Source organism: Octopus sinensis, linkage group LG3 (assembly GCF_006345805.1).
Source record: "Octopus sinensis linkage group LG3, ASM634580v1, whole genome shotgun sequence".
In the NCBI taxonomy this organism is placed as follows: Eukaryota; Metazoa; Mollusca; class Cephalopoda; order Octopoda; family Octopodidae; genus Octopus; species Octopus sinensis.
In genome coordinates, this window is record NC_042999.1 from 162969921 (window position 1) to 162985812 (window position 15892).

The following is a 15892-nucleotide window of genomic DNA, read 5'->3' on the forward strand; positions in this document are numbered from 1 at the left end:
CAAAAGAGCCCGATAGAATAAGTACTGGGCTTACAAAAGAATAAGTCCCGGTGTTGAGCTGCTCGATTAAAGGCGGTGCTCCAGCATGGCCGCAGTCAAATGACTGAAACAAGTAAACGAGTAACGAGTAAAGGTATGGTCATGAATGTTACCATTATCTTTTATCTGGGGAATATATGATCACTGATTTTACAGCTCTTCTACAATAAGAGATCTCGCAGCAGCAAGAGAAGCATCTGCCTTGTCACACAAAGTACCAAAATATCACATTGTAATCTAGAAAGCTAAAAATGCCTTTTACAACGAAAGCAATCAAGACAAGCCACGCTAAACTGCATATTGTACAGTCCAGTCCTCCAAAGGTGAGACAATGTATTGCACCAATTAGTTTTTGACCAGCTACTTATGTGCTACAGTTGTAGACTTTATCAGGTCTGCCTGGAATTTAACCCTTTTGTTACCAAACCGGCTCTGGCTCTTTAGTACAAATGTCTGGTTTTCAAAAGTTCTGAATTAAAATCTTCCACCAAACCCAAGTCATAATTTACATCCCTAACTCTAGCTTAATGATAACGATGTTATTTTACTTAATTCTTTGTTACATTTAAAATAATTGGAAGAAACACTGAGATCTCAAAATAAATTCAGGAACGAAAAGGTTAAACAACTTGTAGGAATCAGCATCTTCTAAGTAGATTACTGATCATGAATTCGATTGTGGCTTAAACTCTTAGCATGTTTTTTTTTTTTTTAATTAAATATGCTAATGATGGTAGTCATTATATAGAACCATGTTTACAGAAGTTACAGATCTTAAAACCTGTTCAAACATCCAGAAAGTTCCAGAATGTACTAAACATAATCTTGTATGGAGTGAAATATTGAAGCTACAAAGTTGCTTGCGTTTTTGTTGACTTTGAAAGTTTGCAACAAAGTCAATTTGGTAAAGGCACAGTTTGGCTGAATCTCCTTCTTCCTCACCCAAGGACCATTGCTCAGGTTCTCCCTATTGAATTTCACTCAAAAAAGTTTTATTTTGAGGGTGTCATAACACTTGCATAGTAGGACAGAATATAATTGAAACAATATACTCTTTTACTTGATTCAGTCATTTGACTGTGGCCATGCTGGAGCACCGCCTTTTAGTCAAGCAAATCAATCCCAGGACTTATTCTTTGGAAGCCTAGTACTTATTCTCTTGGTCTCTTTTGCCAAACCGCTATGCTACAGGGACGTAAACACACCAGTGTTGGTTGTCAAGTGATGTTGGGACAAACACCAACACACACACACACACATATACATACACATATACATACATATATATATATACATATATATATATATATATATACATATACATATATATATATACATATACATATATATATACATATACATATATATATACATATATATATATATATACATACACATATATACATACACATATATACATACACACATATATATATATATATATATATATATATATATATATATATATATATATATATATATATACGCACACACACATTGAGCTTCTTTCAGTTTCTGTCTACTAAATCCACTCACAGGACGTTGGTCGGCCTGAGGCTAAAGTATAAGACACTTGCCAAAGGTACCATGCAGTGGGACTGACACCGGAACCAATGTGGTTCATAAGCAAGCTACTTTATTTCAAAAATTTTGCCATAACGGCATGATATAGAGTAGCTTGCAGGCTAGAGAAAGACATTGATGAAAAGGATATTAATGGGAGAAGGCAAAAAACACTTGCCTTTTTTTCTTTTTTGCTTCTCTAAAACATTCTCTTTTTTCACAGAAAAAGACAAAACGAGGTAATGAATCTCTTCAGTTTTACAATTTTTGGACTAATAGTCCATTTAAGAATTGGGACATTAAGCCTCTTAAACGCAATAACATGCAATAGACATTATAACACTGAGGCTTTTCAACTTCTTGTCACTATATTCCTCCCCAACATCGCTTGTGCCCGTATACTCTGCCATCTCCCACGCCTCATTCAAGACCAAGGTGGGATCCGGGCCGGCATCGCCCGGCCACGAGCGATATTCCTCATTGAGTCCCTGCAGCCTATACCTCACAGGCAACGTTACAACCTCCACAGCTATCTGCAGAGGGCATTCGGGATCCTGTATGAAGGTTAAAGGTACTCCCTTATGGTGTTTGTCCACCACCTCTCCGCCTCTTTAGACGACCAATAGTTCATCTTCCTCCAGGTTCGAGGTAGTCAATTCTACCATTGGTGGCACAACCCCTACTGGTAAGCAAGCTACTTACCGCACAACTACTCCTATGCCTATGTAGTTGAGAATTTGCTTACATGACTGGACAAGTGATGGCATTTAATTTTCCTCTTCATGTCATCTTTATATATAAAAGTGAGGTTTTATCTCTTCTGTCTCCTACGATTTAGATTCCTAACTACTCCCACATTTTATATGGGTACTAGCAACAAAGATGGGAGTGTGGTGGGAGGATTTTTTTAGTCCATGACCCCTATTTAAATATCAAAGTGTTTGTTAACCACAACCAAAATTGAACCCACACCTACCACCTATGCTTATAGAAGGGTGGTGCTGTTGTAAGTAATCACTTATATCAAACTAGTAATTAATTTGAGATGGTATTACATAAATGTACATTAAAAATGGGCTAGGAGACATTTGAATCAGGGTGTTAGGGATTGAAAAAGTGTGAGTAAATGAAAAGGGCAACCAGAAAATACTGTTTTTTGGAAGGAAGTGCTTGCAGTTTTATATTTCAGGTACACCATTAACCCTTTCGTTATTGTATTTATTTTGAGATGCTCTGTGTTTCTTTCAGTTACTTTAAATATAACAAAGAATTTAGTAAAAATAACTTAGTTATCATTCAGCTAGTGTTAGGAACATAAATTGGGATTCAGGTTTGGTGGAAGATTTTAATTCAAAACTTATGAAATCAAGACATTTGTACTCAGAGCCAGGGCTGGTAACGAAAGGGTTAACCCAAACTTTGACCTATTTCATCTGTCTTGTAGAATTTAAAATCAGAACACAAATAGATATTAGTGAAATTTGACATGGATTTTGCACTAAGATCTATAAAGGGACCAGGTTTCTTTTTTAAAAAAACAATTCCAACCAGCTATCTTTCAGACCAGTTTTTATGTTTTTGTTCTTACTTGGAAACGGATGTGCATTTTTATAATTAGACTAAATATAGGTGCATTTAGCATCAAAATTCAATATCTGATTTCTCTCTTCTACTTTCATATTTAGTTTGGAAATGGTAATATTTAAATAAAATAGCTAATTATTTAGTGATATATAATTAAAGCAACAGTTGTAGTTACTCAAAATAACCCCCACCCACTGAAACTAATGTGCTCTGATTCGTTGCTAACTTTCTACAGAGCTTAAGCTGCTGATGAATGGGGATGGTGCTACCGTTGCTTGCATCCTGGACTGCTTCCAGTAAATGGTCGACTGACAGCAATTACTAACAGATAAGATGCTGTCTTCTCACTGGCTCTTCTGCAACTGCTATGGCATCGTCCTTAGTATTAGTAAGAATGTTTACCACCCGTCAAAGTCAACCATGATGCACCTTCCTCTCAAATTAAACATCTTGTTGCTGAATATTCTCTCAGAGCTTCAGGATTTTGTCCATGGTTTTCCAACAGCCAACTGAAATTTATACTTAACTCTTTCGCTACTGTATTTATTTTGAGATGCTCTGTGTTTCTTCCAATTATTTAAAATATAACAAAGAATTAAGTAAAAATAACTTAGTTATCATTAAGCTAGTGTTGGCAACATAAATTATGACTAAGATTTAGTGGAAGATTTGAATTCAAAACTTATGAAAACAAGACATTTATACTAAAGAGCCAGTTTCAGCCGGGTTGGTAATGAAAGGGTTAATATTAACTATGCCAGCCAGGAAGGGCCCAAAAGATTACGGGTGCCACTCTTCTTCCTTAGACTGAAGAACATTATTTCAATACTGATTACAAAGTTTTCCACAACGTCATTGTTTAACATCAGTTTTCCATGCTGGCATGGGTTAGACCGTTTGACACGAGCTGGGGTCAATTGTCTGTTGTCGCATGGTTTCTATGGATGAATGCCTAACTCCAACCACTATATAGAGTAGGCTGGGTGCTTTTTATGTACCTCTGGCACAGGTGCATTCATGTTGCACTTCGGCACACTTTGTGGTACTGGCTGACTGATTTTACTCAATTACAGCAAATTGCCATAACTCCTGGTCCCTTGTCATTTCCTCAGTGAGGCCCAGTTTCTAAAGATACTTTCTCACCACTTTGTCCCACATATTCCTCTGGGGGTCAACTCCTTCCACAGGTAGAGCTCTGCACTTCTTTATGCAGCTGTCTTCATCCATACACATCACATGACCAATCCAGTGCAGTCTTCTCTCTTGCTCAAGACATCTGATGCCTCTTACTCCCAGTTTTCCTTTTAAATCATTTACAATGTGTGTACACATTTAATATCCAGCAGACGTTAGCACGCGGGGCGAAATGTGTAGCCGTGTTTTGTCTGTCGTTACGTTCTGAGTTCAAATTCCGCCAAGGTCGACTTTGCCTTTCATCCTTTCGGGGTCGATAAATTAAGTACCAATTACGCACTGGCATCGATGTAATCGACTTAATCCCTTTGTCTGTCCCCTCTGTGTTTAGCCCCTTGTGGGTAATAAAGAAAATATTAATATCCAGCAGATAAAGGGTTCATTTCTTTCAAAGCCAATGTTTCACTGTGAGGTAGCTTAGCTGTACATCATACAATTTGCCTTTCACTCTGACGGAGCAGCCCTTAGTTACCAACAACAGTAGAAACTCTCAGAACTTTGCCTAGCCCATTGTTATTGTAGCAACTATGCTTCCCCCTCCATTGCTAACTTTTGTCACTTAGGTAACAAGCCATCTACTACTTGTTTCTATTCTTTGTTATTTTACGGGGTGAGTGCGAACCCCACTCATTTGAAGGAGTTTATTTGCACCCTTTTAGTGTTTATTGTACCTGCACATTTACCATACAAGACTTTCTCCTTTAATCTTCCTGTGATACTGTTACATCTATGTCCAAGCTTGCTCTGGGTACAACATGGAGTTTCTATCAACACCCTTATATATCAAATCCCTGAAGAGATTTGTGATTTGTCTGTTTTCCCCCTTGCTAGGAATTTGGTTTTTGTTAAATTAACACTAAGGCCCTTACTTTCCAGGCATTGCAAAGACAGGATCTCCTAAGTTGATTTGCTCAGAAGTACAAATACAAGGCAGTTCAGTGTTAGACTATTCAACCACTTTGGTTTATATAAAAGTGGTAATATAACTAAAGGTCACTTATCATAGACTGGTGGATGCAAAGCCAGATACAATATTTTTTTATACAGAAATATTCATATTTAAATAGGTAGGGAGTATGAAGTCTTAATTCAATTAAAATAAGAGCCAAAATCACGACGTTCTTGTTACCCTGAGACCGTTTTTAAAGTAAAATGAGGCTGTAATGCTTATATATTTCTAAGGGCATGACGACAATACCAGAACAATTGCAATCATCATGGTACTTCATTTAAAATGAAGTTTCTTGGCTCTCTAGTTAGGTTGTCTCCATTGGTGGAACCATTTCGTATTCATAAAAGTTTGTCAATCCTTAGAGTAAGTTATAAGCTGTTGGTCTTTAACAAGGGCCCCCAGTTTTGAAGTTTGATCGATGAGGAAGGTGTTCCAGATCAGTAAACAGTATCATACGGACATCTGTCAACTAAAGACAATTTTTATTCAGGTTCTGTCAAAAACTATTAAGTTGAAAAATTCAGAGAAATAGTTCAGAAGGTAAAATGTGATCCTATGGGCATGAAATATTAACTTATAAAGGGGTCAAATGGTGTTAATAGAGATGAGTTGGGTGCAAGGTGAGATAATTACATAGGTGAGGTGAAAAAGCTATCTAGAGCTGATGTTGGAAAGTACCCAAGTAGAAGCAGATGAAGGGACCAGTGAATCACAATCAGCTTCCCTTCTGTAAAATTTTAAATGAAATTAAGGAACTGAAGGCAAAGGCCTAAGATTAACAAAACCATTTAAAACTTTTTGTCTTTTCAACACACCAAGAAATGAAAAGGACTGCTGACATTAAGATAATGTCAGGAGAGGAGCATTCACACTGTGGCTCAGTTTTCATAAATTTTAACTCCATCCATGTATAAATATAACAATAACTTTTTTTTTTTTAGAAGCGTTGAAAAGGTGTATTGTACAATACAAATAAGATATTTTTTTAATGCAGAGTTGCCGTTAGAACAGCAGAAATACTGGGTAGATTACCTTTACACGAAGGAAAAGTTTGTCAACAACTAACCAAGAGACTTGAACCCATAACCCTCAAAGACCAGCTGAGTGTTTTACTATTAAGCTAAACTGCCTGCCGACAAATTCACGACTGAATACTTTAGCTTTATAGAACAAACATGTTTTTTTTTAGAACCATTGAAAATGTGTATTGTGTGATACAAATATGATATTTTGTAAGGGTTATTTACGCAGTATTTTTGCTGTTCTAATGGCAACTCTCCATTCGAAAAAATATCTTATTTGTATTGTACACTATATATATGTGTATATAAACTTATCTCTGGAGTGATCATCGCTCAGACTTTTCCCCAAGATCAGATTTTTGTTTTATAAATATGTGTGCATGTCTTAGTGGTTAGGATGTTGCACTCATGATTGCAAGATTATGATTTTGATACTTGGCTGGGTAGTGTGTTATGTCCTTGAGCAAAGCTCTAGTCCACTCAGCTGGCAAAAATGAGTAATCCTGCAATGAACTGGCATCCTGTCCCGAGGAAGAAGTAGATACACCACAGTATCTGGGAAACTGGCCTTATAAGCCTATGGCCAGCTGTACATAAACATATATATTGTTGAGATAAAAATTTAGAAACTTCCAGAATGTGAAATAATTATCTTTTGAAACTGAGCATTGAAGTATCTAAAGCTATAGATAATAGCCTAAATATTGTGAAAAATTTTGGATAGAAAACAAGGATGCTCATGGGATTCAAACCCATCAGTAAACATGACAAGTGTTCTACCATTCAACCACAAAACTCCTTAATTCTCTTCAATTTTCTAAATTTTTATGATGTGAACAACACAGTTCTTGCTGGTAAGAATATAGTTATTAAAATGGATTGAGAAATTTGAAAGATTGCTTTGTTCCAATGGCAGAACACTTGTCACGTTTAAAGGAGATGTGGGTTTGAGTCTCATAGACAGCCTTCAACTTTATCTGCATCAAGATTTGTCTTCCCAAAAATGGTTATATATATATTGTTATACTTGGGGATGGTCATGTTTTACTAATTAAACACATTCACTGAGTGTCGTGTTTGTTCTCTGTATCGATAAGATCCTAGCCTCTATGTTGTCAACAGAACCTCTAATTGAGCACTGATGAGTCCTGGCCAGTGATCACTTCAGCCACTCACCTGTGGGTGCTGTCTCGTGTTTCTGCACTGTGCCTCAGTACACCTTATACTATAGATTACATTCCTAGTTTATCTGTGGGTTTACTCTACCCACTTAACAGTTATCTGTAGAGGGGGGGTCTTTCAAATGTTCTACAGATCAGGGATTTTATGGGGGTCCCTAGTCTTGCCTCCAGGGGTAGCATTGATGAACATGACACTGGTATTTTAGGTTGTCATACCACAAGTTGACCATATCTATCTTCTTAGTTCTTTCTATGCTAATCCAGGTAATAACGACTACAGTACAGACAAGAATAAACACGGAAAGATACAGTGTCAAAATAAGAGTCAATCACAGCAGAAGAAATGTGGGCAAAGGAAGGATCAACATAGAGAAATGGTAGTTACCACTAAGAACAGTAATAGCAGCAACAATAATGTACACAGAAAGAAAGAAACAAACAACAAAATAAAGGTCAACATATGAAAGCCAAGTGGTACCACAAACCCTAGCACTAGCAACACCACCATTATATCGATATAAATGACAATAGCTGTAATAATAGTGAGGACAACAACAATGAAGTCAACCACAAAAACATGCAAATCAACACAAAACAATATGCACAGACACGAACAACAACCAAAATATTAAGAGACAACCAGAAAGATAGGAAAGAAGAAAATAATATAATTGATGTAAACAACATCAACCTCCTTCACACCCTATTTTTCAACCCATGTCATACAATCCTACCTTTCAACAAATGGGTCAATATCCCACAGTGGAGGCGCAATGGCCCAGTGGTTAGGGCAGCGGACTCGCGGTTTCGATTCCCAGACCGGGCGTTGTGTTTATTGAGCGAAAACACCTAAAGCTCCACGAGGCTCCGGCAGGGGATGGTGGTGATCCCTGCTGTACTCTTTCACCACAACTTTCTCTCACTCTTACTTCCTGTTTCTGTTGTACCTGTATTTCAAAGGGCCCCCGAGAACTACGTTAAAGGTACACGTGTCTGTGGAGTGCTCAGCCACTTACATGTTAATTTCACGAGCAGGCTGTTCCGTTGATCGGATCAACCGGAACCCTCGTCATTGTAAGCGGAGTGCTTCCATCCATCCATCCATCCCACAGTAAACAACTAAATAGAAGAACAAGACTTGGATTTTAGAGCAACACATGAGGAGAGAGGCCCAGCAACTTGATGATGATGATGATGATGTGGTCAAGAAACGCACAGCCAACAACTTCCAAGCCACGAATAATGCCATTACAACACTGTATGAATGCCGTAAGGATCATACAGTGATCACCAAAACCAGACTACGGAGCTAACATTGCCAACAACTACAGAATTTCCCACTTCCACTATATGCCCTATAATCAAAATGTTCTTGGATGTATGTGATAGCACAGAAGACTTCCTCAGCAGAATCAATAAATGCAACTGTGACCTGACATGATGTGTAATAGGCAGTATGGATGTGATGTCCCTATAGTTGATTTTGCTGCGAAGATGATCAGCAAGAGTGACATGGAGTTTCATGGTGTTCACACATGCGAACTAGTCCTCCTCTTCAGACTTACATGTGACAAAAAGTACAAAGACAACAGGTGAGAAAAATTTTGCACATGCAGTAGGTGCGAGCACATAACAAGATATATGCCCAAGAAGAGAGTGCAGCCATCCGTGTCAGTATCACTGGCAATGTAGCTAACCTCTTTATGGGATAGGAGACCCAACACTTAGCAGAGAGCTCCATAACCCTGACCATGTACTCCCACTAGGTGGATATAGACATAGTTGCAAAAGCATCCCTAAAAGACAGTGTCTATGAACCAGAAGCCATCACCCATCATCATCATTGTTCGACCGTGGTCGAGACAATGGAATTTACCATGCTACGCCAGACTTCACAGTCCATCATGGCATTACGGAGGTCCTGTTGCTGGATGCCTGTATCCCTGGAGATTACATCAGGGTAGGAGAGTGTGCGCCCTCTGGTATTGCGAGTAGATGGTTTCCAGAGAAGAGTAGAAATTACCTCTTTTTCAGCTCTACAACAATGTCTAGCAAACTGGACTCTCCTACCTTTCACAAGAGATGACACAGGTGGTAGTTTCCCATATATTTGCATTTTGGTTGGATGGCGCCTCCACGAGAGATTTTGAGCTCTCATAAGGAGGCAAGTGTAGGTTCCATCTAACCATCACTCTGGAGAGCATCCAGCAGACAGCTAGACTACCCTAGTAAGCACCCTAACTACAGACTACTTGTTCTGGACATGGAATTCTGGCTGGAAACTAGGAATAACAAGGTCCAGATCCCCCATTCCTAATATGCTAAACCCCTGGCCTCCAAATACCTGATCTACTGGAACAATGTAATTGTGGATGGTATCAAGTTCAATATCTTAAGAGACACATACAACATCCGTCACATGAAGTTCTCTGGGCACAGCCAAAGAGACAGGAGCCAGGGCAAAATACAGGAGAATGATGCTAATGGGACCCACCCATTATACAAAAGTAAATCTTATCAATCACATAGAACTACGGAGGCTACACACATAACAGAAAATAGACCAAGCCTCAATAGAAAACATGAAAGGAATAATATCCCGCCATGACCACCCCTCTACTACACTATGCAACCTGATGACTTAAGACAAAATGAAGAAATATAAATAAATGGCACAGGTACTAACAGTATAATATTTAAACCCTTATACACATGACACAAACAAAAGACAGATTGAGAAAGAGAAATAAATAAATGGCACAGGTACAATCTGTAATATATATAAACCCATATACACGAACACAGGACACACAGAGATACAGATGTAAATATATGTACCACAGAAAGACAAAATGGAATAGACAGGACAAGATGAGAGATGTGGGACAAAATCACTGAAGAGGTGACAAAAGGACTTTGACAGACAAACTAAAAATAATAATAATAAAACTAAAGTGAAGATCAAATAAATAGTGCGTGTGTTTAATTGGCAAAAGATGACCACCCCCAAGTATAACAATATCTGTTTCAACACACATTTTCACATCAACAAATACATAAATGTGTGTGTTTGTACGTGCGTGTATATATATATATATATATAAGTGTAACTTCCCTGAGTAAAGGGAACTAGTAGGTATAAAAATAAAATACTTCTCATATACAGATCCAGCTCACAAACAATGGTAGGCGACCGAAAAACTTTCTTTACACACATGCACAATGTAAATGATACATAACTGATTTGTTAAAAGAATTAATAGCAAGCAACATAAAAGGGAAAAGAAACAGTAAAAAAATCAAATAATAAAAAAAATAAAACTTCAACTTGATTATCAAATGGATCGTTTATTGAGTTCTCCCAGAGATCCTTAAAAAAATAAATAATCCATAAAATATTTCATAAAGAAGAGTCCTTTTCTTTCTGCTTCTTTACCTTAAAGTGGAAAATGATAGAGAAAAGGGAGGGAGATGGAAAATGTTGAAAGAAAAAAATATATATCTGAAAAGAAATTTGTCTTATGTTAGAAAAAAGACTCAACGTTCAGTTGAACCACTGCAGTGATGAGAAATGTGACAACTGCCAACATAGGTTGATAGAAGTGTGTGTGTGTGTGTGTGTGTGTGTAAACAGGAAGGGAAGCTAACGTGTGTGTGTGTGTGTGTGTGTATGAGAGAGAGAAAGAAATCTAAATTGAAAGTTTTAAGTGGAGTAAAAGAGAGAAAGTTTCTTTTGACTCAGTGTGTTCTTTCAGGGAATCTTCTCCAAATGGAACATTGGAAAAAGACATTCAGTTACCTATTATCAAATGAGAAATGGATTCTTTTCTGTTTTTGTTTCTATTTTTAAAAAATCATTCTAGTGCTGGGACTGAAATAAAAGGAACTGATACACGAAAAGAAATATATAGACATAGACAAAGCAGAGTGGATAAAAATTAACAATTTAGTGCAAGGAACTAATTATAATATATATTACATTACTAAAATGTGGAGAACTAGACTTAGTATAATAACAACAACAAAAATGTTTCTTACACTTGCATTAAGCCTCAGAACAGGAGGAGATATGAAGATGAGAAATTCATATGTCCAAATCTTGCTTTGTGTTAAAACAGCCTACACAGGTTAAAAACAAATAAATAAAAACCTCTGATCAGATATAAGGATGATCTTTGTAAGAGAAAGTTAACTTTATTAATCCCGAAGAGCTGAAATATTGGTTCTATCAGGACTTGAATTGAAAATGTAAGATATTTAGTCAGGTATGCGATTGATTTTTCCTATTGGCAAAAAAGCCACTAACTTGTAAAAGATACAGGTAATTTCTATTGAATTGAACCCCAACCCTTGTTATGACTGGCACTTATTTTGTTGGCACCTCCTCTCCCAACCACACAGAGGAATGGTGAAAAATGAAGTGAACAAGATTTGAAGCTAAAAACACAAAGGGACAAAACTAAATAGTAGGAGGCATTTCATCTGACATTATATCATTTCTGCCACTCCCTAATAAAAAAAAACAACAAAATGAAAAGAGGGATAAGAAACGGCAGTAAAACCTAACTGCAAATGAAAATTCAAATTAATTTTGCGCTGATTAATTTATTTCATCAGCTGTGTGAAAATAATGTATAGAAAGGGTGTGAAGGAGGATTTGTTAAATATATCTATTTTGATAGTGATGTTGATATATATGAATAAGATAGATAAACATTTAAGAATATTTGTTAAACCATTTCAACGACATGTCAAATAAGACTAGTTTCTTTTTCTCACTTAACAGAAAATTTAGGGCATTGGTGGAGAAAAACTTTATCTTCACACAATCACCTGCATAGAGTTGTTTGTTTATATATATTTATATTCTTTTTTCTTTTTAATTTAAAACAGAAATAAAGATTAAAAAACAAAACAAAAATCAATTCATTATAATTTCACACTGGGTAGAAATGACAACACTGAGAACAAATCTTATGTTGTGTGCTAATGAAAACAATAGTACAATCATTAAATTAAACATATACCCTCTCTCTCTCACACACACACACACACACACACACACATGCACACACAAAACTCATTTAGCCAAGTAAAAAAGAAAAGATGATGAACTTTAACTTGCAAAATGTACATGCTGTTTCTTTCGTTAGTTCCAAAGATCTCAGTAGTAAATAGAAGTAATTTCTAACAGGCAGAAGACCACAAGTTTTTGAGGAAGAGGTGTAGTCAATTAGATCAACTCCAGCATTTGACTCATACTTTATTTTATCAATCCCGGAAGGATGAAAGACAAAGTCAACCTTGGCAGCAGTTGAACTAAAAGTGTAATGAGATGTAACTAAATACTGCAATATATATATTGCCAGTCACTCCATCAATTTTGCTTTTCACCTTAACAACAACAACAACAACAATAATAATGATGAGGATGATGATTATGATGATGATGATGATAATAGCAACAATAAAAATAATCCAGCCAGGATACATCTATCAATGTTAAAAATGTACATTAAACTATAGTGTTGGTGAGAAAAGTTGAGTGAATTGTCTGTCTGTTGGTTCATCCATCTGAGCTTTGCAAGTGGTCTTTGACAGGTGAGAGAGAGAGAGAGAGAGAGAGAGAGAGAGAGAGAGAGAGAGAGAGAGAGAGAGGGAGAGAGATGATCAAACATGGTGAAGGGTAAAAAAAAAAATTAAAAAAAAAAAAAAACCAACCAAAAAACACCCAAGTGTCAAGACATTGAAATAATTGTGGTAAGTTAAAAAACAATGTCAATAGTAGCTGCTCCCTTTTGCAGTGACACTAGTGTCATAACGCTTTCTCTTCCCATAGGAGTCTGCATAATGACCACCGATTCCTTGAGAGTGTTGTCCGACATAAGCACCTTCTGGACTGGCTTCAGGTGGTGGCAACAAATGACTATAGCTTCGTTTCTGACCAATAGGAGATGTCTGAAGCAGAAATAATAAAAAAAAAAAAAAACCATCAAAAGAAAACATTAGAACATCCATACTATTATTAACACAATCATTTTTCAGTCTAATTACTTCACCTTAAGAGATGATAATTTTTATCAATCTTTATATTCAAAGTTTCAATCATTTCAATATTAACCCTTTCGTTACCAAACCGCCCAAAGCCGCCCGAAAAAAATTTTGGTTAATGTGACCAAACCGCCCAAAGCCGCCCGAATTTACCTATTCATATTTAAATGAGAATATCAGAGCAAATCTCTTTAGTACATTCATGAAAACACGTGATTATACTTCGTAAACAATTCATCTACAGTTTTGTACAACGACCGACGTGTAATTTTAATTCCCTGAATTTTGGGAGATTTTTTTTCCACATTTTTTTCGGCATCGATTTTTCTTCAACTTTGAAAATGGATTGGAGTTTCATGTTATCAAGCATTGATACCGAATTGGAAAATTTGTGAAGCAAATACTGGGTACTGTTGTGGATTTAGTTTTTATACAGGGAAACGTTAGTCAGCATGGCTTAGGGTATGATGTGGTCTGGAAGTTATTGTTTGAAGCGATCAATGCGGAAACAAACTTACGCAAAATGTAAACGAACACAAAATGGGGGTTCAAATTTTGGAAAATTTGTGAAGCAAATATTGGGTACTGCGTGGATTTAGTTTTTATACAGGGAAAATAATGTTAGGCAGCATGGCCTAGGGAACGATGTGGTCTGGAATTTATCATAACCAGGGCCATATATTATTTTTTGACCGATTTCTTTAGTTTGGTCAAACTTGCGGTGGATTCTAGTATTTCAGTTTATTCCACCTTCATGGTACACCTGTTGTGAATTAAATTCAACTGATGATATAGTGATGTGCACAATTCTTCTTTATCAAAATTTTGTTGCATACCCATTTGAATATTAGCTGATGATTCATTTTCTATGGTGATGTTTAAACAAAATTTTAATATTTTTACCTTTTGCTCAATTTACCTGGATTTCCCAGTAATTAAAGTCACTTTGAGACAAAAGTTATACAATAGAATTGATTAAGAACCCTTTCTTTAATTATGTTCCAAATATCACATTAATATGTTGATAAGTAAAAAAGTTACAGTTATTTAATGAAACAAGCCTAGATTCATGATTATTTTAGAATTTAATTGAAACTCATGAGGGGTGTATTTTGATCAGAAATATAGTAACGAAAGGGTTAAAGAGAGGATTAGATAGAATAATGTTTCTTAGAATAGACAGAATCAGGTGAATACACTTATGGATGAAGTGTATAGTAAAACAGTCCATTTAGAGCTGGGGGTGGGGAAATGTAGAAGACTTACCAGAGAAGTGGTGCTAGTGGAAGTACCATAATGACTGGAATAAGAGGAGGTGCCATAGTTTGAAGTGCTTCCATAGGTGCTGCTCAGTGTTGGACTGGTGTAGTTGGAGTAAGATGACTGATAACTGGGGCTAGTAGTCTGATGAAACAAAGGAGAATGTAATACTATAAACACCATAAGACTAAATAAAATTACACAAATATTAATTAACAACTATTATAAAAAATATTACTGTAAAACAATAAGCTAGTTTATTACATTTCTTCCCTCCGTTTTCTGACAGTTATGGCTGGATGTGATTAAGGAAGGTCACCAGAGGCTTGGAGAATGCAGAGGGGCTGGCATAGGACCACCAGCGATGGGGAGCACCATTGGACCTGGTCAGCTTTACACATAATGCCTCTAGGACAACTAACCTAGGATGATCCCAGCCTCATCAAGAAAGAGCATGAAGCAAAGTTGTTTCATAAGGCAGTAAAGTCTGCTCCAGCCTGACATTTGCTACCTTTGTCATTCTTAACAAAATTTAAACAGAGACGAACAAAACTAAATTTGCGTGCACATGCATTTGTCTCAGCCCGTGTTTACATTGATACCACAGTGGTGACAGTGTTTGTGTCCCACATAAACAAAATTCCCAGCATCAGTTCAACATGCAAATTATAAAATAATGTACCTTATTTGAAAACAAATAAGGATTGGTGTAGAATGCTAGTGCAAGAGATCTCATCCAATCCTCAATAGCATAGTAAAGTGGAAGTATGTATGTGAGAGAGAAAGGGGAGACTGAGAGGAGTGAATGAAAGAATTCTAATCACACAAATTTTAACGATATACCAACTCTGGTTGATATACACTAAGTAAATAAGAAATATTCTCTTGAATAAGGATGCCAGTCTATCAAAGATTGAATATAGAACTGCAATCAGAAGAAACATCTGTTAATTCACAGCTTGTGCTTACTGTGGTTAATTACCCCACTATGAAGTACCAATCAGACTAAGCTAATGAGAACTAAAAGACTTTCAGTGGCAGTAACA

General features: G+C 36.5%; 1 protein-coding gene across 7 annotated transcripts in view; it reads right to left on the minus strand.

Annotated features, from left to right (window-relative positions):
* Window positions 1-10863: 10863 nt before the first annotated feature.
* The window catches only part of LOC115209403 (ribonucleoprotein PTB-binding 1), a 102804-nt gene continuing 97775 nt past the window's right edge, over window positions 10864-15892 (minus strand). For 6 of the 7 annotated variants that reach the window (XM_036501574.1, XM_036501573.1, XM_029777799.2 and 3 more), the window contains 2 exons: window positions 14853-14990; window positions 10864-13493 (listed from right to left, as the gene is read on the minus strand). In XM_036501574.1, the coding sequence (XP_036357467.1) occupies window positions 13314-13493; window positions 14853-14990 (318 nt within the window). In that variant the 3' untranslated portion in view covers window positions 10864-13313. The remainder of the gene's footprint in view (window positions 13494-14852; window positions 14991-15892) is intronic. The other variant, XR_004998419.1, reaches the window with a different exon arrangement.